Raw genomic sequence first — 27,792 nt, 5'->3', positions numbered from 1 at the left:
TGTGTTAGTCCTATGTTTGTTGTGGAACATGGACAGAATTACTCTTGTCCTTTTCCCGTAAAGAATATAGTACATACATATCGGGCACTGGTGGCTTACACCTGTAATCCCAGCTACTCAGGAGTTTGAGATCTGAGGAGCAAGGTTTGAAGGCAGCCTGGCAGAGCTCATGTCTCCAATTAACCAGCAAAAAGTTGAAAGTGGAGGTATGGCTCAAATGGTAGAATACTAGTGTTGAACACAAAAGTTCAGGGACAGCGCCTAGGTCCTGAGTTCATATCCAGGACCAGCATTAAAAGAAAGAAAGAAAGAAAGAAAAAAGAAACAAATCTGGGCACTGGTGGCTCATGCCTATAATCCTAGCTATCCAGGAGGCTGAGATTTGAGAATCACAATTCAAAGCCAGCTGGGCAGGAAAGTTCTTGAGACTCATCTCCAATCAACTACCAAAAAAGCCAAAAGTGGGGCTGTGACTCAAGTGAGTGCTACCCCTGAACAAAAAGAAATTCAGAAACAGGGCCCAGACCCTTAGTTCAAGCCCCAGAATCTGCACCAAAACAAAGACAAAACAAAGAATACAAGTACAATTATTAACAGGTGTTTTTGAACATCTTAATTCTGATATCTATGCAAGTCCAGAAAACAATTCTCCATGAGTACCAAGGTGCTGTTGTGTTATTATTAACAGTTGACTGTTAATTTAAGCTTCTTTTTTTGCATCTTGCTTTTGCTTTTTTTTTTTTTTTGTCTGTCATGGGGCTTGAATTCTGGGCCTGGGCACTGTCCCTCAGCTCTTCAGCATTTCAGCTAAAGGATAGTGCTCTACCCTTTTTTTTGCACTTTGTAAATGAGCTTAGTCCCTGGTCATTCCCCACCCTTCCTTTTTTCTTCCTCCCTCCCTTCCTTCCTTCCCTCCCTCCTTCCCTTCTTTCTTTCTTTCTTTCTTTCTTTCTTTCTTTCTTTCTTTCTTTCTTTCTTTCTTTCTTTCTTTCTTTTTCTCTCTCTCTCTCTTTCTCTCTCTCTCTCTCTCTCTCTCTCTCTCTCTCTCTCTCTCTCTCTCTCTCTCTCTCTCTCCCTTCCTTCCTTCCTTTTGTAAAAAAGGTGAGGATACAAACTACATTACATTTTCCTATTATTTTTGATGAGAAAATTGCAAATGACCCAGTAAAAGTGATTTAAGTATATAAGCTGATGGCTCAGAAAAGGTACAACTGGAATGATGAATAAACATACATGAAAAGATGCCCAACTTCAATCAGGAAAATGTGCTTCTTGCCCAACTGAAGTCTGATAATAGCAAATCTTGATGGAGATAGGGAGCCTAGGAACATTCTTATCCTTGTTTTAGAGAGTAAATGTGGCACAACACTTTGAAGAACGACCTTACAACATCTGGTAAGAGGAAGATACAATCCAGCTTATTTTCTATGTATGTGTGTAGGTACACACACTTAAGAAATATTAGAAATAGTTATTAATGTTATTCAATAATCCACTTAAGTAAAGGGCTTACCAATTACCTTATGATCAGTTTTCTGCTGTTACAAGAAAACTTAGTAAATGAATCCTCCAGCTGAGGGCGTTCACCCCTGATTCTTCTCTGCCTGTGAGGACATCTGGAGTGAAGAAAGGTCACCACATTTTGCATATGTGCAGGATGGCCACACCTGCACATTGTCCCACTGTCACTGGGAATATTGTGCAGCCTAAGGCCTCTGCACAAGTCCATTCTTCTCACTGGTCACCCTTACCCCAAAGAGTCCATCTGTCCTTGATTTTGCTCAAGTTTCCTTTTCTGTTTTACTTTTGGCTATGTTATCCTTATCTTATTAATTATTTATTTATTTATGTTTGGTTGATGCCACTGAACTTCATTAGTTTTATCAAAGGCTTTTTGAAATTTTTATTATTATAAAAGTGATGTACAGAGGGGCTACAGTCACATACGTATGTATTATTAATTTATTTATTAATTTTTGAGTTTACATATATTTGTAATATAAAAGGGTTCGTTTCATTGTAATACTTCTAAATATGCACTTTGAAGAAATTCACCCCCTGTACCATATTCTCATCCCTCTTTTTTTTACTTTGTCAGTCATGGGCTTGAACTCTGGGCCTGAGCCTTGTCTCTCTTCAGTTCAAGGCTAGTCTCTACCACTTGAGCTACATCACCACTTCTAGTTTTCTGGTGGTTTATTGGAGATAAGAGTCCCACAGAGAAATAAGAATGGCCAATAGACACATGAAGAAATGCTCAACTTCTCTAGCTATAAAAGAAAGGCAAATCAAAAAAACATTGAGATTCCACCTTACCCCAGTTAGAATGGCTATAATCAAGAAGTCTAATAACAACAGATGCTGGAGGGGATGTGGACAGAAGGGAACCTTACTGCATTGTTGATGGGAGTGTAAACTTGTTCAACCACTTTGGAAAGCAGTATGGAAATTCCTCAAAAGACTCCACATAGAGCTCCCCTATGACCCAGCAATCCCACTTTTGGGCATTTACCCAAATAATCATAAACAAGACCACACTAAAACTACCAGCAAAACTATGTTTATTGCAGCATTATTTACTATAGCTAAGATATGGAACCAACCCAGATGCCCCTCAGTAGATGAATGGATCAAGAAAATGTGACACACACACACACACACACACACACACACACACACACACACACACACACACACACACTGAAATTCTATGCCTCCATCAGAAAGAATGACACCGCCCCATTTGTTAGGAAATGGAAAGATTTGGAAAAATATATATTAAGTGAATTAAGCCAGGCCCAAAGAAACATAGGTCCTATGGTTTCCCTTATTTGCAATAACTAATATATAAGACAAGCAGAAAAGGTCAAAAGCTATGTACATATGACCATATAAGATGATGCTAAGTGAAATGAACCCCAAGATAGGGACACAAAAGGTTTTAGCTTTGTTGCTGTTGTTTTTAATGTATAATATACTTATAATATACTGTGTGATTTTTTTGTTTCTTTTGTAAGTTCTTCCCCCATGGTATAACCCCTGTTTTCACTGTATTTGATTCTGGTGCCCTGTATCTTGTATATACACTTTTCTAATTTGGGGAGGGGAAGGGAAAAAACAAAATGTTTAAATTGAGATACAGGTTGACCCATTGTAACAATGAGATGTACAAGACACTATGTTGAAAACAAACTTTACAACTTGGGGGGAGGGGAAGGTTGACAGGGAGAGGGAGGAGTTGGAGAGGGAAGGGATGGTAGGGGAAAATTAAAGGAGGGGGAAACAATGCTCGATAAGAAATGTACAGTATCTTTACAATAAAAAATATATATATTAGGGGCTGGGAAGGTGGCTCAGCGGTAGAGTGCATGCCTTGCAAGCATGAGGCCCTGGGTTCCATTCCTCAGCACCACATAAACAGAAAAAGCCAGAAGTGGCGCTGTGGCTCCAGTGGTAGAGCGCTAGCTTTGAGATGAAGAGCTGAGGGACAGCGTCCAAGCCCAGAGTTCAGGCCCCATGACCGGCAAAAAAAAAAAAAATTAAATTAAAAAAAAATATATATATTAACAAACAGAGCCTCACGGACTTTCCTTGCCCAGGCTGGCTTTGAATCACCATCCTCAGATCTCAGCCTCCTGAGTAGCTAGGATTACAGGCGTGAGCCACTAGGGCCCTACGTATCCCTCTTTTTTGAACAGTGTTTAGTGTGATTTATTATTCTATATTTTAATCTATGTTTGACTATGTATATGATATATTTTAATGATTATATGATATACAATATATTATGTGTATACAATAAATACATATATACACATATATGCATAATGTCCTCTCGTTTCTCTCTCCTGATTTCCACTGATCCTCTCCTCAGCAGCCCCTCTTTTACATTAATATCCTATTACTATTACTGTTAATTTAGTTTTATACTTCACAAGTGAGAGCATGTGACATTTAGAATATTGAGCTTGGCTGAATTCACTCAACATGATGATCTTTAGATCAATTTTCCTGAAAATGACATGGTTTCATGATACCTTCATTATATACTGATTTACACTTCTAGTATATTTCCACTAATGGTATGAGGGAGTCATAAATAGACTTTTTTATTTTTTTTGAGAAATTGCCATAGTAGTTCACTTGTTTACATTCCCACTAGTAGTGTATGAAGGCTTCTTTTCCCCTGAATTCCACCAGTTTTTGTTTTTATGGCTGCTATTCTGTCTAGAGTGAGATGAATCTGCCTATTCTTACTATTATTCTATTCAGAAAAAAAATTACTCATGCCTGTATCTTCCAGACTTTCCCTCAAGTGTTCCTGTAGTAGTTTTGATGTTTCAGGTCTTACATTAAGATCTCTGATCCACTTGGAGTTGTTTTTTTTTACAGAGTGAGAGGTAGGAACATAGCCTCAGTCTTTTGCATGAGGACAACCATTTTTCTTAGCATCATGTGTTGAAGAGGCTGTCTTTTTGCTAGTGTATGATTTTGATTCTTTGGTCAAAGATCAGGGATGTAGTTGAGTGGTTTTAAGGTTGTCTTCTGTTTTATTGGTCTTTGTGTCTGTTTTTGTGCAATACCATGCTCGTGTTGTTACTATGGTTCTGCAGTGTGGTTTGAAGTCTGGTATTGCAATAACTCCAGTGCTTTTCTATTCACAAGGGATTTCTGAGCTATTTGCCATTTGGGATCTTCTATGCTTCCGTTTGGATCTATAATTGTTTTTTCTATTTCTAATTTTATTAATGTTTCTAAGAAGAAGAAATAGGGGATATCTACAGGGATTCAATGGTCCTAGAACTCGAGATAGCAGAAGGCAGGGTGCACAAAGCTTGGGAAAGAGCCAGAGCAAAGCAAGTTGACACGGGTGATTATTTGTTGCAGCTGTAGATGGCGTCAGAGAGGTAAGGCAAGAGGGTGTCAGATCGGCTCCATTACTAAAACCTTACATTTAAACCTGCCTACAGTCCCCTAATTTCTACTATTTTCTTTCCTTCATTCCTTACTCAGTTTCAACTCCTCCCTTACTTTGCTCCCACTATTTCTGTGTCAACACTCCAGCTGGCTTGCCCCTGTTTCCTTTTATTTTACTTGCTGAGCTGCACTTTAGCTCTATCTGTATTTTCTTAGGTTCTGGAGTCACAATCTAGCACTTCAAAGGCTCTAAACAGCTGTGCACCTCATCCACTAATGTATAGCCCTATCCCAGTCTTTTTTTTTTTTTTCCTGGCAGTTGGAACTCAGGACCTGACGTTTCCCAGGCAGGCAGGCCCTCTGCCACTTAAGGCATGCCTTCAGTTTGCCCTAGGTTATTTTTCAGGTAAGATCTTCCATTTTCTTTCTCTTTTTTGTGGTTTTAGGGTTTGAACTCAGAGCTTTGGTAGGCAGATGCTCTATTGCTTGAGTCATGCCACCAGTGAGTCTTGAAGTTTTGGCAGCGATCAGCCTGGACTGTGATTCTTCTACCTATGCTTCTTGTGCATGCTGAGCTGCCAGGCACCCAGCACCATGTACAGCTTGATAGTTAAGGTCTGGCTAACATTCTATCTGGGGATGACCTTGAACTAAAAATCTCCCAATCTCTGCCTCCTGAGAAGCTGGGATTATAGTTCTGAGCAAAGGATCTTGACTACCTCAGTCATCTTTTGACTCACCTATCATTTCTCCAATTCTCCAGAGTGACTTTTCCAAATTTTCTCTTTATCCTTATTTCAAATTTTTACCCTCCGCACAGGATTTTGTCTCTTATTTCACACAGAAACCAGGAGCCAGTAGAAATGGTTCCTCTCAGTTTTCTCCTATCATCTACATAAATTGAACTATAGTTGTTCTCCATTGCTATCTATCTATCTATCTATCTATCTATCTATCTATCTATCTATCTATCTATCTATCTATTTTTGTACTAGTACACTCAAGGCCTGGGCATTGTCACTTAGCTTTTTAATTCAAGGTTTGTGACCTACCATTTGAGCCTTCCCTCTATTTGAAGTTTTTGGTGGTTAATTGGAAATAGCAATCTCATGGATTTTTCCATCTAGGCTGTCTTCAAACTGTAATCCTCAGATCTCAGCCTCCTGAGTAGTTAGGATTACAGGTGTGAGCATCCAGCACCCAACTTCCCTTTTCTTCTTCTTATTCATGGAAGAGGAACCATAATTTTACAATGAAACATGGGCATTTTCAAAATTCACACCTTTAGAATGTAAAACACTAAGGTCAAATGCAGAACATCAGTTTCTAAAAGGCCTCTCTTCCAGCTCTTCCTTGGGGCTCTTCTCTCAACCCCAAGAGTGGCCTTGATGTGTTTCTGTCATTGAAGAACTGTAATGAAAAAATTAAAGAAGAATCACTGTCCAAGAAGGAAGTAAGTGATGAGGGAAACTGAGGCTAAGTACATACCCAAAGAAGTAGATTTGGGTGAGGATTCCATAAGGAACTACTCTTCAGATCATAGCACAGAAAGAGCTACTATTCTGTCCTGAGCTAGCCTAGGTCAGCATCCTTGGGACTTAAGGAGTCCAACTTCTCAAGGCCCCTTGTTTCACATTTCCTCATCATCCCTACCTAACAATGTGGTGATAAAAACTGGATTGTTTCCACCATGGTTTTTTTTTGTTTTTGTTTTTTTTGTTTTTTGTGAAGCCCAGCCAGGGAAGAGCAGCTAAGCACAATGACCATGGACAACTCATTTAATCTCTCTGGGCCTTCATTTTCCACATCTATAAAGTGGAGATGATAATAGTGCTCCATGACTTTGTTTTGAAGATAAAAAGAAATTAGCTGTGTAAAAACATATAAACTACAGTGCTTCCTACACATACCAGTTATTATCTTGGTGAGTTGTACTCAGATCTTGATAGTTTAGCTTCTTGTTTATTTATTCATTTGTTTGTTTATTTATGCTTGAGCTCTGGAAAAGGGATTAAGAGTTGATTTATAAGACAGGGAGTGGGAGAGGAAGCTCCACTTCAGTCTTGAGAGGAATAATAACAAATGAAGGTAACTTCTGGGACTCCGCAGCCTTCCTGGTGGGACTGAAGGAAGGACAATAGTAAAAATTGGCACATAAGTGTCTAAAGACTAAATATCTGGGGCTGGGAAGGTGGCTCAGTGGTAGAGAGCTTGCCTTGCAATGCATGAGGCCCTGGGTTCGATTCCTCAGCACCACATAAGCAGAAAAAGCCAGAAGTGGCCCTGTGACTCAAGTGGTAGAGCGCTTGCCTTGAGCTGAAGAGCTGAGGGACAGTGCCCAGGCCCAGAGTTCAGGCCCCACAACCGGCAAAAAAAAAAAAAAAAAGACTAAATATCTGTCTCATAGCTGAGAGATAAGGCAGCAAATGGAGAGAGGGCAGGTGGGCAAATTCAGTTACAATATTCAATGTAGCTATATGAAAATGGAACCAGGTCAATTGAAGGGCTCACTTTGTTCAAGATACATTGTACTCATGAACGGACTTGTTGAGTTGAAGCCTTTTTGTATGACTACTTAAAGATAATGTTAAAAGTCATGGAATAAAGGGTTGTCCACATACAAAGACTCTTCAGTACCAGTGGCTGGAGGAAAGGCAAAGGAGACACCATTCCACAAATTCCCGTAGAAAATTAATTCCATCTAATCCCAGAAAATTTCAACACCAGACATACATTACTGAGTGATTGTCATGGCTTAGCTTTACTTTCATATGAAAGCTAAAATACCATACCCTGATGAAGAAATCACTTTTGTATTGCTTGTCTTCCAGTGTCAAATATTGTATCAACACTTAAAAAAGAAGACAATAAGGCTAATAAAGTCTATAGAAAATGCTAAGAATCATTCAATTTCAGAAAAATGTAAACTACAGTAACATTGCATTTCATACTGTCTAAAAAGGCTGAGAGAGCCAGATGTGGTGGTTCATGCCTGTAATCCTCGCTACTTGAGAGGCTAAGATTGTAATGATCATGGTTTGTTAACATCCCAAGCAAAAAGTTCACAAAACCCCTTCTCAACCACTATCTGTGTGCATGCTCCCGTCATTCCAGTTATTCAGGAAACTAAGATCAGGAGAATGATGGATCCAGGACAGCCTGGGCAAACAAAAAACTGTTGGTGAGGGGCTGGGAAGGTGGCCCAGTGGTAGAGTGCTTGCCTTGCATGCATGAAGCCCTGGGTTCGATTCCTCAGCACCACATAAGCAAAAAGCCGGAAGTGGTGCTGTGGCTCAAGTGGTAGAGTGCTAGCCTTGAGCTGAAGAGCTGAGGGACAGCGCCCAGACCCAGAGTTCAGGCCCCACAACCGGACCCAAAAAAAAAAAAATGTTGGTGAAAACCCTTATCATTGAAAGAAGTTGGTTGTGGTGCTGTGTGCTTGTCATCCTAGCCACAACAGGAATTGTAAAAGAGAAGGATTGTGGTCCAGATGCAGGAACCATGCTAACACATACAATGTCTGCATGGTATTTATGATTTTGATGAGTATTAAAATGTAGCTCAAGTTTCCACGAAAAACAACAAAACTATAACATAGACAATCCATATTTAAGCTTCTCTGTTCAGCCTCCTATGTTTAGCCAGCTCCAACAGATTTTTAGACGAGATCGGGCACATTCAGGGTGGTATGGCTGTACACTCCAACAGATTTTTAGAAGCCAGGAGGCCTCACAAGATCATCTGATCTAGTCTAACCTTTTCACTTGAGACAATGATGCCCAGACATGTTGCTCTGCTGCCAAGTAACAGAGCAGACACTCCAAAGGGGTTCTTCACCATACCCTACTTTTGGGTGAGTTGTTTTTGTTAAAACTGTATCTACTTCGGTTTATGCTCTATTGTTGAGAACAGTTAGATATTGGTGTGACTGGAGTTCTCGTGACCAAGGCCAAGAACTAGACTCTAAAAGCTCAAGACCCGACCTGAAAATTAACTGAAAGGGAAAAGGAGTGTGAGCACGGCTTAAGTGGCAGAATACCTGCTTAACAAGCATGAGGCCCTGAGTTCAAACCCAGTACTGCCCAAAAGAAAAGTACAAACAAACAAAAAACACCAAGAAATAGAAAGCACTGTGAATTTAGTTAACCCACATGAATTTGTATCTTTGTAATTGCAGAAGCACCTACAAATACAAAAGGTAGTGGTATCTGTCTTTAGCTTATACTATTTATTCAGACAGGAGGAGATGCTTTCTGAGCAGATTGAATTGCATGTGTTGCAATAATTGCTCTGCAGAGTCATTGATCCTGAGTGCTGGATCCTCTGCTATAATAAAGTACATTGCTTATAGAAACTTATAGACCTGGGTTCAAATCCTGACTCCCTTATTATAACTGTGTCATTTTTTGGTAAATCACTTAAGACCTCTTAGTTTTGATTTCCTCATGTCTACTGGAGGACTGGACAGTATGATGCTCAAAGGAATCTGGCTAACAAATGAATTTCCATTTTTCTTAGCATTTGAACAAAGCAGAAGACTCCACATGTTTGAAATCCATAATTTAAGTTGCTAAGGGTCTAGGTCCATCGTGATCCAAGGATTCAGCCCCATTTCACAGGGAGAAATAAAGAACGCTTGCTCCTCAACAGGACTTTACATGTTTTAGTGATGCTGTTCTTCCTCAGGAGCATCCAAGGACATTTTAGCCTTCACTTACTATGTAGCTTGTGATTGTTTCCCCATTGCCTCTTTTTCCTATCCTGATTTTTCTTATTGCACTTAGTCTAGTAGCCTCATATAAGTGCTCCAACTTACCCTGCACTGGAGCACACCAGGAACACCGTATCAATATGATGTATAATATGCCACTATCACCAGAGTAACCTAGGGGTTCCTAAAGGCTGCCTTGTGCAAAAGTCCCCCTTACTAAAGAACAGACCCAGTCCAGTGGAAGTGGCACACACCAGTAAGCCTAGCTGTTTAGGAAGCTGAGATCCAAAGGATTTGGGGGGGGGTTGTGTTGGTGTCCTGGGGTTTGGACTCAGGGCCTGGGCATTTTTCCTGAGCTTTTGTGCTCAAGGCTAGAACTCTATCACTTGAGCCACAGCTCCATTTCCAGCTATTTTGGTAGTTCATTGGAATAAGTCTCACAGACTTTCCTACTCAGGCTGGCTCCAAATCCTCAGATCTCAGCCTCAGATCTCCTAGCTGAAGTATGAGCCACAGAGTCCCTGTTAGAGGACTGAATTGTAGGGCTAGCTCAGGCAGAAAAATAAGAAAGACTACCTTCAAAAAAAACAGCAAAAGCAGGGCTGGAGGTGTGTGGTTCAAGTGGTAGCACACCAGCCAAACAAGCAAGCTAAGTCAGTGAGTGAAAGGAACTGAGTTCAAACTTCAGTACTGTATCTCCTCTCCCCACCAAAATAGCAGCCCTGACTGCAGTGTTGATGGTCACTGTGTAGCAGACCTCAATGAGTCATTATTCTGAGCATCAAGGCAGAGCTCATCTATTGGCTCAGAACATCCTCACCTGACCTTCCTAATGCTGAGCTTGAGGCCACTAAGGAGCAGCTGTTCTACAAGAGGGAAGGCAGGCAGGGCAGAAGCTAGCGCAGCCAGGGCATGTGCACATGATCACCTGGCGGCTGGCCTTTCTGTTGTCAGGCTGCTGCAGAGCTGTTTCACTCAGCATCTTCATTTTCCATCTCTTAGTAGAAGTAGAAAAGATTGTATGCAGACTTGGTAACTTCTCACATTTATGGAAGGACCCAAGCAGGCTCCTTCCTCTCTTATGAGAAATGTGCTATGCCTAGTTTAAAAAAAAACTCTCTTCTGTTTCCTGTATAGGCGATTGCACAATGTATCTTCTCTCTTCTTTTGGGAAGTAAGTGTAAATAAAGACCCTCTAGGAATGGAAGTGTGCCTCAAGAGGCATAGAACCTGCCTAGCAAAAAGAGGCTCTGAGTTCAAAACCCAGTACTGAGAGAGAGAGAGGAAAAAGAGAAGAAAGAAAGGAAAGAGAAGAAAAGGAAGGAAGGAAGGAAGGAAGGAAGGAAGGAAGGAAGGAAGGAAGGAAGGAAGGAAAAAAGGAAGGAAAAAAGAAAGGAAAGAAGGAAGGAACGAAGGAAGGAACGAAGGAAGGAACGAAGGAAGGAAGGGGAAGGGGAAGGGGAAGGGAAGGAGGGAGGGAGGAAGGGAACATTTTGCCCATGGCTAAAACCTCTTCTCCCTCATCCTCAGAAAGTTTGGGAAATGAGGATCTGTGTTGCTACTCCCTGGCATTTTTAGGCACTCTATCAGAGGTCCAAGTGGACCAGGAGTCACATTCACCATCATATGACATGAATCCTGTAACATATTGGTACAGGGATCATATGACAGCATTTCAGACAAACCACCAATCCAGGAATGAGAGCAATTAGTATTTCCTGTTTATTTATCTTATTTTTTTTAGGCTAATCATCTGGTTCTTAGTCTCAAATTCAAATGTTTGCCTTGTATCCACCAAAATAGATGCCTCTAGTACAGCCCGGGGACTCATTAGATTAATTAATTAGTAGTGGTCAATAAACACTTTGAAGTTCTTTTATTAAAGGAGCCACCTAAATCCAAAGTATTATTATAACCAGGTCTAATGAGGTCAGTGGTTTAAAGAGATGGTTTTAAACCATATATAAAGCTCCTCTACCAATTGTTGGCCCAGAAGAAGGTAAGAAAAGGCAGGTGAGTCTACATGGTGGTATTTAAAAGCTTCCTTTATGGTGGTGGTGCCATACTGAGGTCTGGTCAGTTGAAGCCAGAGGCATAGTGATTTACTGACTAATGGATTCTCCAGTTGTTAAACCTCTGTTATAAGACGGCCATCCTCCTAAAATCTTGACCTACAGGTTGCTGCTTTGGAAGACCTTCTCAGAGAGAGAGGGATGATTTTTCTCTGGGAAGCTGCAGATGAGGTACGTGCTGGCTTTCTTATATCTTGTAAAGTTTATAGCCCCCCCCCTTTTGAATGAAACAGAGAAAAAGAGCTCACTGGGAAGAAACAGAATACAACCAACCTCTTCAGTGTGTGTGTGGAGGGGGGGGGTAGCCTACATAAAATGTGCACAGACTTGTAGCAATATTTGGACTAAAATTGGACTAAAATGAGTTAAAGGTTTTTGCATAAAAAAGAGAGTAAGGCAAGGAGCCATTTGCTGAGTGAGACTCAGAAAACAATAACCTGAAACTGGAAAATGGGTTTGGAATTAGAAATGACTCCACATTATTTATTTTTAAATCAAAGGAACTTTACCTTTAAGAAAGTTTTAAAACGAATCACTTTCTATTTCAAACCAGAACACATCTTGTAGGATAAGACCCGCCACCATGCTGCCCTCTGTTGTGTTTTGGGGACTTATGACCCTCATTGGTAAGTCATTGATTGATGTTTATAATTGTGCTCAGAGAGTTTGTGAGAACTTCCAGCATTGTCATGAATCAGATAGAGCTGGAGCTGGGGGCCGGGCTCTGTGGTAGAGTGCCTGCTTAGCAAGTGTGAAGCCTGGATCCCAGTACCGCGGAAAGGAAGGGAGAGGAAGCAGGAGAGACAGGAACAGGGAGGGGGAGAGAGGGAGGGAGGGAGAAAGGGAAGGAGAGAAGGAAGGGGAGAGGGAGGGGAAGAGGGAAGGTAGAGGAAGAGGGAAGGAAAGGGAGAGGGAAAAGGAAGGGTTAGGGAAAGGAAAGGAAGAGGGAAGGAAAGGGAAGGGAAAGAAGAGGGGAGGGGAAGGGAAGAGAGGAAGAGAAGGAAGGAAAAACTGTTTATATGCAATGGAAGTATGGGCTTTTCTGACTGCTCGTCCATTAACCAACTGCTTATTTCTGTAATTAAGAGTGTATGGTAGCTAAGCACTGGTGACTCACATCTGTAATTCTAGCTACTCAGGAGGCTGAGATCTGAGGATCTCAAAGCTAACCCAGGCAAAAAAAAGTCCATGAAAGTGTTACTTCTAATTAACCACCACAAAGCCAGAAGTAGAGGGCTGGGAAGTTGGCTCAGTGGTAGAGCACTTGCCTTGCATGCTCGAGGCCCTGGGTTCAATTCCTCAGCACCACATAAGAAAAAAAGCCAGAAGTGGTGCTGTGGCTCAAGTGGTAGAGCGCTAGCCTTGAGCTGAAGAGCTGAGGGACAGCGCCCAGGCACAGAGTTCAGGCCCCAAGACCGGACCCAAAAAAAAAAAAAAAAAAAGCCAGAAGTAGAGCTGTGGCTCAGGTGGTAGGGCAAAAAAGCCCAGGGACATCAGTAGAGCTGTGGCTCAGGTGGTAGAGCAAAAAAGCCCAGGGATATCATCCAGGCCTTAAGATCAAGTCCAGAAAGAAAGAAAGAAAGAGAGAAAGAAAGAAAGAGAGAAAGAAAGAAAGAGAGAAAGAAAGAAAGAGAGAAAGAAAGAGAGAAAGAAAGAAAGAGAGAAAGAAGAAAGAGAGAGAGAAAGAGAGAGAGAAAGAGAGAGAAAGAAAGAAAGGAAGGAAGGAAGGAAGGAAGATGGGAAGGAGGGAGGGAGGGAGGGAGGAAAGGAGGGAAGGAAGGAAAAAGAAGAAAAGAAAGAGAAATCCCAGTATGTGGAGTGTAACCTGGTACTGGTGGCTCAAGCCTGTAATCCTAGCTACTCAAAAAGCTGGGTTCTAAAGATTGTGATTCAAAGCCAGCCCAGGCAGAAAGGTTTTATCTGCAATTAACCACCAAGCTGGAAGTGGAATGATGGCTCAATTGATAGAGCTCTAGTCTTAAACAAAAAAGCTAGCACCCAAGTCCTGAATTCAAACCCCAGGACTGGCATACAAAAAACATGTATGATATATGCTTCTTGCCAAGCAGGTAAAGAAGATAGCAGCTGGAATTCAATATGAATTGATCTACATACTTTCTAGCTGACAGTGTGCCCACTAGGCTTGACATTTTATCAAGAGATATATGGAACTGTACCTTGAAATATACAGAGATAATTATCAAGGCCAGGCAGGAGATGAGAGTTAAGTTAAAATCTCAGGCAAAAACTCTAACCTGGGAGGAATTTGGGAAGAAAAGCTCACATATCAGCTAGGAAGTTCAGATCTGAAAGCCTTGGAGGGAAGACGTTAAGCTTGAAGGAGGGGGCTGGAATGTAGCTCAGTGGCAAAGCGCTTGCTTAGCAAGTGCAACGTCCTGGGTTCAATCCCCAGTACCAAAAAAAGAAAAAAAAGATAAAGTTGAAGGAGGCTTGGTGATTTAATACAAGAAGGGGAGCATCCTCTGGATGGATGAATAAGAAAAGACACAGAGGCACATATGCTTGAGAAGTATGTGGGAATAGGTCTGTGTGGCCAAAACAGAAGAGTCCTAACAGAAAATTGGCAACATGGTAAGGGACTTTGAACTAGGAAAGATAGAAACTTAAGCCGAAGGAAATGAAAAGCCAATGTAAGCAATGTTGAAGTTGTCTTTATTTTAGAGTGGGAATTGAGATAAAAAAAAATTTCCAAGTTTAATCCTTGACAGGTGCCAGTGACTCACGCCTATAATCCTAGCTACTCTGGGAGGCTGAGATAGAAGGATAATCGCTTGAAGCCAGTCCTGGCAGGGAAGTGCATGAGATTCTTATCTCAATTAACCAGCATAAAGCTGAAGAGGAGCTGTAGCTTAAGTGGTAGTGTGCCAGCCTCAAACAACAACAACAACAACAACAACAAAAACTCAGGGACAGTGACCAGGCTCTGAGTTCAAGATGGACATGCATACACATGTACAGTTCAATCCTAAATTTAGAAAAGTGAACCTATCTAAAAGCAATAATTTGCGTTTACTTGTGGTCAAAAGAAGGCAATATAGCTTTACATTTTTACCCACTTCTAATTGCCAAGTGAGAGCTTTTATATAGCCAGCTATATGAGCTACGATACTATCTGTGTACAACTAACTGATGAGTGAATATAATTTAAAAGAACCTGTGGGGTTGGGTGTGGTGGTACACCCCTGTAATCTCAGCTATTTAGGAGACAATGATAGAATGATCATGGTCTGAGGTTGGCCCTGGACAAAAGTAGAAGACACTATCTTGGGCTGGGCATGTGGCTTAAGGAATAGAACACTTGAAAGGTTCTGAGTACAAGTCTTGGGCTTTCGAGCTAAATCCTGGTTCTGAAGATCTGGCATGTGAAGCCCTGGGTAGGCATTTTTAATTAGTACTCCCTCCACATCACAGTGATAAATATGCTCGTAGGCAGTGAGCCAGTCAGCAAGCAGGTACTGAGCCTGTCAATATAAATTAAATAAGATTGCTGGGTACCAGTGGCTCATGCCTGTAATCCTAGGTATTCAGGAGGATGAGATCTGAGGAACGTGGTTCAAAGCCAGACTAGGCTGGAAAATCTGTGAAACTCATCTCCAATTAACCACACCAGAAAACTGGAAGTGGCACTGTGGCTCAAAGTGATAGAGCAAAAGTGCTCAGAGACAACACCCAGGCCCTGAGTTCAAGTCCCATAACCAACAACAACAATATATATATATATATATATATATATATATATATATATATATGTAATTAAGATTGAAAATAAAAAAGAAATTAAATAAGATAATGAGGACCAGAAAATGAGGTGTGGTATGCTATGTTTTTAATATAGTTGGACAAAAAAGGCTCTCTGATAAGTCATATTTTGTGTATATTAATATTGAACTTGTGTTTACGTGCTAAGCATGTAACCACTGATCTGTGCTTAGTCCCTTTGATAAAGTAGCTTTTAAAAAAACCTTTAGCTATAGAAATTTTCAAACATATAAAACAGAAGAATTTATAGTAAGTATTCATACACCCATAATTTTCAACATTTGCCATTTAAAAAAAAAAATCTATCCTGCCAGGCATGGGTGGCTCACACCTATAATCCTCTCTACTCAGGAGGCTGAGATCTGAGGATCATTCTTCAAAGCCAGCCCAGGCAGGAAAGACCTGAGACTTATCTCCAATAAACCACTCAGAAAACCGGAAGTGGCGCTGTGGCTCAAGTGGTAGAGTCCTGGCCTTGAGCTGAAGAGCTGAGGGGCAGCGCCCAGGCCCAGAGTTCAAGTCCCATGACTGACAAAAAAAGAAGAAAATATATCCTGCACTCCTGCCTCTGTGTGTGTGTGTGTGTGTGTGTGTGTGTGTGTGTGTGTGCGCGCGCGCGTGCGCGTGCGCGTGCGCGCACACAAGCACGCGCGTGTGCGCTGGAACTTGAATTCAGGGTCAAGGCACTGTCCCTTAGCTTTTTGCTCAAGGCTGGCACTCTACCATTTCAGCACACCTCGACGTCTGACCTTTTTTTAATCTATTTTTTTTATTGTAAAGATACTGTACAGAGGGGTTACAGTTACATGAGTAAGGTAATGAGTATATTCCTGTTGAGCATTGTTACCCCCTCCTTTGTTTTTGCCCTATCATCCCTTCTCTCCTCCCCAACTCCTCCCTCCAGCTCTCATGAAACCCCGAAGTTGTAAAGTTCATTTTCAACATAGTGTCTTGTACATCTCATTGTTACAATGGGTCAACTTGTATCCTTATTTCAGCATTTTGTCATTTTCCTTCCCCTCCCCAAATTAGAAAAATGTATATACAAGATGCAGGACACCGACATCAAATACAGTGAAAACAGGGCTTATACCATGGGGGAAGAACATACAAAAGAAACAAACAAAAAAAAATCACACAGTACATTAAAAACAACAGCAACAAAGAAAAAACTTCTTGGGTCCCTATCTTGGGGTTCATTTCGCTTAGCATCATCTTATAGGGTCATATACACATAATTTTTTTTACCTTTTCTGCTTGTCCTAGGCATATACTTGTTATTGCAAATAAGGGAAACCATGGGACCTATGTTTCTTTGGGCCTGGCTTACTTCACTTAATATCATTTTTTTCCAAGTCTTTCCATTTCCTAACATATGGGGCAATGTCATTCTTTCTGATGGAGGCATAGAATTCCATTGTGTATATATACCACATTTTCTTGATCCATTCATCTACTGAGGGGCATCTGGGTTGGTTCCATATCTTAGCTATGGTAAATAATGCTGTAATATATGTAGTTGTGCTGGTCACTTTAGTATGGTCTTGTTTGTGATCACTTGGGTAAATGCCCAAAAGTGGGTTTGCTGGGCCATAGGGGACCTCTATGTGGAGTCTTTTGAGGAACCTCCATACTGCTTTCCAAAGTGGTTGAACAAGTTTACACTCCCACCAGCAATGCAGTCGGGCTCCCTTTTGGCCACATCTCCTCTAGCATCTGTTGTTATTAGATTTTTTTTATTATAACTGGGGTGAGGTGGTATCTCAATGTTGTTTTGATTTGCATTTCTTTTATGGCAAGAGAAGTTGAGCATTTCTTCATGTGTCTATTGGCCATTCTTATTTCCTCTTCAGAGAAGTTTCTCTTTAAGTCTTTAGCCTTCTTATTAATTGGGCAGTTGTTTCTTTGAGGATTTGTTGTTGGGGGATTTAATTTTTTGAGTTCCAGGTATATTTTAGATATGAGACCCTTGTCCATTGTATGGCTAGTGAAGATCTTCTCCCAATCCGTGGGCTTTCAATTGATCTTGCTAGCTATTTCCTTTGCCATGCAGAAGCTCTGCAGTTTCATGCAATCCCATTTGTCCAACCTTTCTTTAATTTGTTGTGTTTCTGGGTCTTTATTAAGAAAATTCTGGCCTGTGCCAAGGAGCCCTAGAGTCTCTCCTATTCCTGTAATGTTTTCAGGATGTCTGCTTTGACAATGAGGTCTTTGATCTATTTGGAGTTGATTCTGGTGCAGGGTGATATATAAGGATCTAGCTTTAGTTTTCTACAAGTAGTTAACCAATTTTGCCAGCACCATTTACTCAAGAGGCTGTCTTTCTTCCATTCTATTTCCTTAGCTTCCTTATTGAAGATTAGATGGCTATAGGTCTGTGGGCTTATTTCTGGGTCTTCAGTTCTATTCCATTGGTCCTAAGGTCTGTTCTTGTGCCAGTACCAAGCTGTTTTGATTACTATGGTTTTGTAGTAGAGTTTGAAATTTGGTATTGATATTCTTCCAACACTATTCTTTCTGCTAAGGATTGTTTTTGCTGTTTGGGGTCTTTGATTGTACTTGGAAATAATTTTATAGCATAATGTATGGCTCCACCTCTTCTTTCATTTCATATCTCTATAATTTGTCACCACTGGTTTTTGGCCTCACTTATTCAGTCATCCCTACATTGGTGACATGTGCATTGTTTCCTACTGTTATAAACATAGATGAAAGGAATAGCCTCTTGTACAATTCTCTACAGCAAGGAATGAGACTGCCCACTGTGGTTTGGATGAGTGTTCTCCAAAGGCTCATTTGTTAAACAGTGTCCCTGAGGGGCACTCTTGGGAGATGCAGTGGACCTTTGGGAGGTAAGGCTTTATTAGACATCCTTAGATCATTGAGAACATGCTCTTGTAGTGTATTGGGGAAACCAGGCTCTCAACCATTCCTGACTTGTGATGTAAATGAGGTTTCTCAACAGGACACACTCACTATAGACTCAAAGCCATGGTGTCTCTTTATCTTGGATCAGAACTTTCCTAAGTGTGTGCTAAAATATACCTCTTTATTTCACTATAGTGACAGAAAGCTAATGAGCACACTGCTTATTAACTCATAGCTTCACCCACAGAATATGCAGTTAAACTTTGGCTTATTATTAATTGAAGGACTGAAAAATGCTGTCTTTATAATGTTTTCTTTTTATTGAGTAGTTGAACAAAGAGGTTATATTTCTATATTTCCATAATGTTTTAATGTGGCTTTCTCATTTTCCAAATGTGTTTGAGCATCATTTAAAATATTTAAGGATGGTTTCACTTTTGGCCTATGAAATATTCATATCTCTGATGATACAAATGAAGTGATATTTGAATATACTTGAAGGCATAAAGGCAGCCAATCATGTAGCTATCTGGAGCAATAGTGTTCTAGGAAAAATGATCTGCCTACTATGTTAAAGGATGGGAACAGAGAAGAATGGGAGTGAGGAAAGGGAAGGGAAAGTCAAAAAGGAGTAAAGAGACAAATCAGATAGATACCAACTTGGTGATGATAAAACTATGGAATGTTAAGAGAGACTATTCTGGCTGAATGAAGAACAGACTGCAAGAATGGAGCAAAGAGGTCAATTGGAAGCTGTCCTTATAATCCAGATAAACAGTAATGATAATTTGTATTATTCTATTAGCAGAATAGGGAAAAAGAGTGAACTTCCAACAGATGGTTTCTGTTTTCTGCCTCATTTCCACCCCACATATATCCATTTTACATGTGATTTGTATTATGGTAATCCGTAATCTATTCACTGAGAGTTAGTATCTGAGCAGACAGGTTCAGACTCCTGCAGATATCAAAATCTGAGGATACTCAAGACCTTATACAGAATGGCCTAGTATTGGCATAGGACCCAAGCACATTTTTCTGTACTCCAAACGTCTCTTGATGACTTATAATATCCAACATAAGAACAAGGCTCTGCAAATAGTTATTTGCTTAGAAAACAGAAAATTAATCTGTATAAATTCCTTATGGACATAATCTCACTCAATCTTCTGAAACTATCTATCTCATTCATACCTTGCAGATGTTTTCTGTGTGTCTCATAGCCACAACTCTGAGGGGCTTAGCAGGTGCCAGTGTTATTGTCGCTCTGTGAATCACACAGAAATCCACATCTTAGAGTGTAAAATGGCTTTTCTGATGCCTGATTTCTCACATCTTAATTATCATATTTCTCAGTGTATCCTGATTTATTTGATAATTTCACTGTCTAATTTTATGGTCCATTTGCAATTCCTTTTTGCTACTTGTTCTATATCTAATTCTAAGACAGTGTGCAGTGTCTTTACACAATTACATTAATTAGAACTACACATGTAGTAAGGAGAGCAAATCCATCTGTGAATAGACATTACTTTCATAGCCAAGTGTGGCAGTACACAACTGGAATTCCAGCTACTCAGCAGGCAGAGATAGGGAGACTGTGGCTTGAGGCCACCCTAGGGAAAAGTTAGGCAGACTTTATCTTAAAAACAAGCTAGGCCAGGCACGGGTGGTTTACGCCTGTAATCCTACCTACTCAGAAGGTTGAGATCTGAGGATCACAGTTCAAAGCCAGCCCAGGCAGAAAAGTCCATGAGACTCTTATCTCCAATAAACCCCTAAAAAACCAGAAGTGGCGCTGTGACTCAAGTGGTAGAGCACTTGCCTTGAGCTGAGGCGTGCAGGGAGCCCAGAGTTCAAGCCCCATAAATGACAAAACAAACAAACAAACAAACACAAAATAAGCTGGGCATGGTGATTCACACCTCTGGTTCTAGCTACTCAGAAGGCAGAGGTGAGAGGATTGCCATCATCTGTGTGGCCCTATGTAAAATAAAGCAAACTAAAAGCAAAGGACTAAAGGTACGTTTTAAGTTGTAGCATACTTCATCTAACAAGTGTGAGATCCTGAGTTGAGTCCACAGCACCACACACACACACACACACACACACACACACACACACACACACACACACACACACACACACACACACATTTATATGTTGAGACAATATGTGGTTTTTTACTTTAAATGATTTGTCATACTTAGTTTATTCTAACAAGTATTTGTAACTTTAATGTACATATCTATAATCAATGGAATTATGAGAACAAACTTTTCAAAATTCTGAAAATAATCAAATTTCCTTTATCAAACAGACCTGAACAGAAGTACTCAAATCATACTGAGAGTAAAGATAAGAAGAGATTGTCTTTATAATAATTTTTATTTCTAATTTTATTAACTAGACATAGAAAACTTACTTTGTAACATGACATAGAATATGTTTACCTAATTATGAGAGTATGCACTTATATGTGGAGGCCCTGGATTCAATCCTCAATGCTGAAAGAAAATAAAAAGTCTGTGACCATTTAATCAAAATCAAGATTGAAGCAAATACTTGAGATCTATACAGATGGGTTTTCACAATACTTTGTATGCGGTTTTGGAATTAAATGCTGTATTAAAAACCAAACCCAAAATATTGGAAGAGTGTGAAGGGATCATTTCTGTTTTGTCTACTGTAGCCAGATTTGTCACACACACACACACACACACACACACACACACACACACACACACACACACACACACACAAGTAATTCAGAAGGAAGTCTAAGATCTTTCTCTTTGGTTTTGGTATATCTTTAATAGCAGCACAAGCAGCATTTTCTACAGATTTCACACAAATGATCATTCTATGCTCTGCCAGGCACTTCCAGGGCCTCATATTCTTTCACTCATGCCATGAATCCTCGCCTGCATCCTCGCCTGTACCATGGTTGCTACGGAGACATCATGACCATGGAGACCTCCGGGGCCCCCTGTGAGATAAACAATTTGATTAGCTGTGGTAAGTGAGAAAAAATACAACAGACATTTGACTTTTCTCACCAAATTTAGATTCCTTTTCTTAGCCAATTTTGAGAAGGCATCATCATTACTACAAATAAAAAATACCAAATTTAAAAGTTATCAATAGTTTCCATATATAGAAATAAACACATCTGGGCAATGTTTGGAAAAAAGAGGAGAATGAAAACAAATAGTTTGTTAGATTGAGTCAGAATTCTGTTTATTTATTACAAGTACTGGGACTTGAACTTGGGGACTGGCACTGTTATTCATTATGCTTTTATGCTAGACCCATGAGCTTTTAAAGCAAGCCTCTTGCTCTTTGTCCTTCCTCTCCTTCGAAATCTGTTCAAATACTTCTTCAAGATGTTATCCTGGTTTTAGAGAGCCAGACTGGAAGGAGCCATAAGGTCATGTGTAATTCCACACCTTCAAGTCATAGATCAGAGTGTTGAGGCTCAGCAGGAAGGAGCAACTTCAGACACAAAACTAGGAGGTGGCACAACCAGATTAAAGCTGACATTGGCTCAATCCAGTGCCCTCCCTGCAATGGGCATGCATAATAGAAAGGAGGAAAAGCAGAGCACCAGGGGCTCCTGTCCCAGGTTGTGAACCTATCTGACTTTCTTCAATCAGAGATCAGAATGATGGATGTCTGAGAACGGCTGCTCCATGGTATGGGCAGTGGTTAGGGGCTATAGGAAAAACTAAGTGAACTTTGAGCAAGGGTCTTCTTCTGGAGGAGAGGAAACAATGTCTTTTTTATTGGATTAGGGATCCGTGGTTCTGAAATGTTTGCTGAGATGGATCTAAAAGCCCTAAAGTCTTACCAGATTGTGATCAAAGAAGTGGGACAAAGATACTGCATCGATCCAGCTGTCATCGCAGCCATCATATCCAGGGAAAGCCATGGTGGAACTGTCCTGCAAAATGGCTGGGACCACAGGGGACTTAAATTTGGCTTGATGCAGGTATGTAGACTTTGTCATCTGCACTTCATCCTTCCTTGCAGAAGAAGCTCAGCCCAGACGGGAAATACTGTACATTTATGGTGCTTCCAATCCCCCAAACAGCCCCCTGTCTGGCTCTAAGGGTTTCAGTACACTTTGACGTGGGATTTTTGGAACACATTTTTGGTATTTCAAGGCTTATCAGTCAGTGGGCATCTCTAAAATGTGTTATGTATACCATAACTACAACTGAGCAATAAACACGCAACGTACTTCAATTGGGAAAATTTCATCCATATGAGTTGTGTGATTATATAATTAAGTCCTATGTGAACCCATATTTTCCTCTTGTTTAATTGAAGAAAGGAGGTTCAAGATACCTGAATATTTGCTCTCAGGTTGTATTTTAAATCCCCTGTAGAAACTCAAGCTTCTAGGCTTCACAGTTAGAAATGAAAGTTGTTGGAATTTTTTGTTTATTTTTGAGACTGGATCTCATTATGTAGCCTCGGCTGGCCTTGAAGTTATGATTGAAATTATGATCTGCCTTCTGCCTTGGCCTCCCAATGCTGGGGTTATAGGCATACACTTCTATGACTGTCTAGAAACAGATTTTTAAAACACTTTTATTATTATATCTTTAAGTAGTTGTACAAAGAAGTTCCTATTCTACAGAACAGAATATGAGTACAAAGTGTCTGAAACATTGTCACCTATTGCTCCTAACCCATCCCTTATCTCACTTCTTTTAAAAATTGAGATTAGGTGATTACATAAATTTCACATATTTCACAGTATTGTGGAATAGTGATACTTAAAGTCACAAACACATTTTAACCTTCACAAGGCAAATTGTCATTATCATGGTCTATAAAGTCTGTGAATTCTACGGGCTTTGACAATACAAATAAATTATTTCTTCCACATCAGGTGATGATTACATTTCTTTCTTTTTACTTAGTGTAGGCTGTTCCCTCTTTCCCTCTCATCCCTTCCTTCCCATTGCTGTCTTTGGGTTGCTTAGTTCTTTTTCTTCGATGTCCAGTGCAGCTGATGGGCCCCTTTGTTGTATGTTGTTCCATTTCCCACTTATTCTAGAAACAGACTTTTATTTTATTTTATTTATTTATTTATTTATTTATTTCTCAGTCGTGAAGCTAGAACTCTGGGCCTGGGCGCTGTCCCTCAGCTCTTCAGCTCAAGGCTAGTGCTCTACCACTTTGAACTACAGTTCTGTTAGAGACTTTTTTTTTGGGGGGGGGCCCAGTCGTGGGGCCTGAACTCTGGGCCTGGGTGCTGTCCCTCAGCTCTTCAGCTCAAGGCTAGCGCTCTACCACTTGAGCCACAGCACCACTTCTGGCTTTTTTCTTTGTGCTTATGTGGTGCTGAGGAATCGAACTCAGGGCCTCAGGCGTGAAAGGCAAGCGCTCTACCACTGAGCCACCTTCCCAGCCCCCGTTAGAGACTTTTATTTGAATTAGCTAGATAATTGTTTTCCACTACAAATGTCTAGACTTTGAAACAACTTATTCCCTCTTCTTCCTCTTCCTTTTCTTCTTGTGTATTTGAAGGCTTAGCTAAAACCAAGCATGTCCATTTTTCCCAAACTTTACTTTGTTTCTCTGACTCTCTTCTTTATGAAAAATATACCAGTAGGATTGACATTGAGTAGGATTGACTTTGGGTGAGGGGAGATAAAAAGATAGATGTCTCTGGGTGCTGGTGGCTCACACCTGTAAGCTAGCTACTCAGAATGTTAAGATGTGAGGATCACAGTTTGAAGTCAGCCTGGGCAGAAATGTCTCCATGAGACTCTATCTCCAACAAACCACTCAAAAACCATTAGTAGAGCTGTGGCTCAAAATGATGGAGTGCTATCCCTGAGCTAAAGAGCTCAAGAACAGAGCTCAAGCTCTGAGTCCAGGCTCCATGATCAGAAAAAGAAAGAAAAGAAGAAAGAAAGAAAGAAAGAAAGAAAGAAAGAAAGAAAGAAAGAAAGAAAGAAAGAAAGAAAGAAAGAAAGAAAGGAAGGAAGGAAGGAAGGAAGGAAGGAAGGAAGGAAGGAAGGAAGGAAGGGAAGAGAGAAAGAAAGAAAAAAGGAAGGAAGGAAGGAAGGAAGGAAGGAAGGAAGGAAGGAAGGAAGGAAGGAAGGTAGGGAGGGAGGGAGGGAAGGAGGGAGGGAGGGAAGGAGGGAGAAAGAAAGAGAGGGGGAAGGGAAGGAGGGAGGGAGAAAGGGAGGGAGGGAGAAAGGGAGGGAGGGAGAGATGTGTCAGGCCAAGTCTGTTAGATTGAATGAAAGGAGGAGAAATTAGGAGCAGCAGAACACTGTTACCTTGTCCAGATGCTGACATTATTGTCTGAATTTTCTAGCTTGATAAACAACTTTACCATCCTGTTGGTGCCTGGGACAGCAAAGAACACCTTTTGCAGGGCGTTGGGATTCTAGCAGACAAGATAAAGGCGATCCAGAGAAAATTCCCCACGTGGAGTGTGCCTCAACACTTAAAAGGTAGGGCTCTTTTGGCTTCAAGGGGCAGGAATGACACGATGAAACCTCAGATGTGTCCTGAGAGCACCTGGGAGCCTTCCTACCGGGTCAGCCATGGCTAGCAGGACTTGCTGCAGTAGCAGTCTCAGAACCATAGTTACTTTGAGTGGTCTGCCTTCATCAACTTCTTGAGTCTATGTAAGATGTGGGAGTTGCTGGTATCATCCATTCAGTGGTGTCTTGATAGTTAACAGTAGTTTAAGTCAGTATATTAACCTTCTTCTCATAGGGTTTTCCATGATACAAAAAGCTATTAACCGTTTTCTAAATGGTCTGAATAAACTTTTGCTCTGTGAGCAGTCTCCAGTCTTCGAGTACCCTGAGAAGCCCAGTGGAAATTTCTGTTTGGCTGAACATAGGATTTCTCCCCCTACAAATTTTTACAAATTTGCTCTTTCTTCTATAGTTTCTGTGGCTTTGGGTGTGTGTTGTGTGTGTGTGTGTGTGTGTGTGTGTGTGTGTGTGTGTGTGTGTGAATGCATGTGTGTATGTATGTGTCTGTCTGAGTGAATTATTGAATAAAGGAGAGACTATCACAATTTCATACTAAAGAGTTACTGGATATCTAGTTCTTCCAGGTCTACACTACACCAAAACTGGCCATTGTAGAGAGAAAAAGAAAGGGGAGGGAGAAAGGGACAGAGGAAATCAGAGAGAGAAAGCAGGGGAGGGGGAAGGGAGAACAAACAAATTAGAACCTTTCTAGTGATTTTTTTTTGTCATGGGCCTGAACTCTGGGTCTGGGTGCTGTCCCACAGCTCTTCAGCTCAAGGCTAGCGCACTACTTACCACTTGAGCCACAGCACCACTTCTGGCTTTTTTTCTGCTTATGTGGTGAAGAATCAAACCCAGGGCCTCATGCATGCAAGGCAAGCACTCTATCACTGAGCCACCTTCCCAGCCCCTTTCTAGTGATTCTTAAAACATCTTTTTAGGAAAGGAAAAAGGGAAAAAAGAATTTTGGACTGTTTACTTTGGGAGATTTTTCTGGGGGTGGGGTGTGAATATCGTGGAAATGTTTATATCTTATTTCTACTGTTAGCTAATATTGGAGTGTAAACCTCTGTATTTCATTTCAGGTGGTCTCTCTGCCTTCAAGTCTGGAATTGACACCATTGATACACCCATGGATGTAGATGCTGACTTAGTTAGTGACATTATAGCCCGAGCTAAATTCTTCAAAAAGCATGGTTTCTAGGCAAAGAAGCACTGTAGGTGAGCCACATGAATAGGGTACTCAGCCCTTCTTTAAAAGTTTGATATCAACATACTGTGCCCAATATTGCCAAGAAGTGACTTAAATCATGAAACAAAATTTGTTTCTTGATCATCTTAATGAAAGCTCACACACACACACACACACACACACACACACACACACACACACACACACACACACACACGCTGCTGGAAATGTAGCCTAATGACAGAACACTTGCCTCCAAAGTGCAAGGTCCCATCCCAAATCCCACAAGGAAAAAGAAAGAAAGGAGGGAAGGAAGGAGAAAGAAGAGTGAGAAAGAGAGAACAGAGAGAGAATCATCCTATTTCACAATATGGCATTCATAGAATGTACAGAGACATACATATAATTGTTTTGTAGTCAATATGAATGCCATGGCCACAATTCTACCTCTTCCAGTAAGGCCTTACATTAGCCTACAATGTCAGTGCTCACCTAAACCATCTAACTGAATTCTTACAGAAATGCTAAGCGAGAATCACTTGAGCCTTTGTCCTTTTCCCAGTATCTGCCAAAATCACTAAAATTTGGCTCATGAGTAGTTCCTGGCTCATAAACCAATGAACCTATGGCCCAATGGAGAAGCTAATGATGGAATTCCAGCTTCTTAAGGAACTGAGAATGACCTTAAAGAGATACACACTACATCTCTTAAGAACCATACCAATCTTTTGCATCTCCTCTTGCTGAAGGTCCATCCACCATTTTCTTTTCTCCTATTTCTCCTAGCTACTAATAAAATCTTTAAAAATAAGTATGTGCCACCTGAATTAGTTTTTTATTATAAACAAAAAAATCCCTATTTCTGGACATTATAAGCAATGAGGAAATTACTAAAAAAATCACTTGAAAGCTCACTGAATAGACTTGAGAAGCCAGGCATCTCTATGACATGGGGAGTAGTAATACTTGACCATACTTAATGGTTTGTGCCTAGATTAGCAACCTCCTAATAGGTGAATTCTAAAGGCTTTACCCCATCCCTTCATCAGTGTGCTTCACTTTCATAGTCCTTGGGGAGAGACTTCGGTTAGCTTAATTTGGGTCAAATATACACCTACTTCTTGGCTATTTTGCTCTTTGGTATTGCAAAGTACTACCTCCAATAGATGGGGGCAATTTTTGACAAGGAAACTGGATGCTGATTGTAGCTTTTACTTGCAGAGTCAGAAGAGGATACTACACCATGTTGGAATGTAAAGTTCTTGCCGTGTGGCTCCTGCTGAGCATTTAAGTCCCTTTGGAGATATTTGGTAGATGTCTGTGCCAATCACTTTTCCATCTAACAAGGAATGGAATCCTACTCCCTCAACTAGTGAGATACCTTGGAGAAAGCCAAGTAAACTTTTTTCTGCTAAATGACCTCTCAGGCAGAACTAGAAATCTCTTTCACTGGGAAAAACCAATAGTCAGCTAGTGTGTCAGTGTGCAACACAATCTTTTGTGATTGCATAAATCCCAGGCTGTACCACTTCGTTAAATACTTTGACTCTTGTCCCTGAATGGAGTCAATCCAGGATTTTCTTCAGAAGCCTGTCTTGCTCATAGATGATTTAGTTGGGACTTTCCTGCCAAAACATATGTTTCAAATAATCACTTAAGGATAAAGTACATCCAGACAAGACAATTTTCTTTCTTTTTCTTTTTCTTTTTTTTTTTTTTTTGCCAGCTCTGGGGTTTGAA

At 40.6% G+C, this 27,792-nt stretch overlaps 1 protein-coding gene across 1 annotated transcript; it reads left to right on the top strand.

Annotated features, from left to right (window-relative positions):
• Positions 1-12,283: 12,283 nt before the first annotated feature.
• On the top strand, positions 12,284-26,064 carry LOC138824169 (lysozyme g-like protein 2). The gene is made up of 5 exons (XM_070017830.1): positions 12,284-12,326; positions 21,226-21,366; positions 22,143-22,339; positions 24,689-24,827; positions 25,946-26,064. Exons 1-5 carry the CDS (start codon positions 12,284-12,286, stop codon positions 26,062-26,064), a joined length of 639 nt encoding a protein of 212 aa, XP_069873931.1.
• The last annotated feature ends 1,728 nt before the right edge of the window (positions 26,065-27,792 follow it).

The sequence above is a fragment of the Dipodomys merriami genome, unplaced genomic scaffold (genome assembly GCF_024711535.1).
Source record: "Dipodomys merriami isolate MVZ:Mamm:240054 unplaced genomic scaffold, mDipMer1.0.p SCAF_1277, whole genome shotgun sequence".
Classification (NCBI taxonomy): Eukaryota; Metazoa; Chordata; class Mammalia; order Rodentia; family Heteromyidae; genus Dipodomys; species Dipodomys merriami.
This window is presented reverse-complemented; position numbering and strand designations above follow the sequence as displayed.

Bases quoted from the DNA above. Each gene is read 5' to 3' on its own strand.
- LOC138824169 (XM_070017830.1), top strand. From the start codon at position 12,284: ATGCTGCCCTCTGTTGTGTTTTGGGGACTTATGACCCTCATTG. The intron at 22,340-24,688 runs GTATGTAGACTT...TGAATTTTCTAG, and splicing joins TTAAATTTGGCTTGATGCAG to CTTGATAAACAACTTTACCA. The intron at 24,828-25,945 runs GTAGGGCTCTTT...ATTTCATTTCAG, and splicing joins TGTGCCTCAACACTTAAAAG to GTGGTCTCTCTGCCTTCAAG.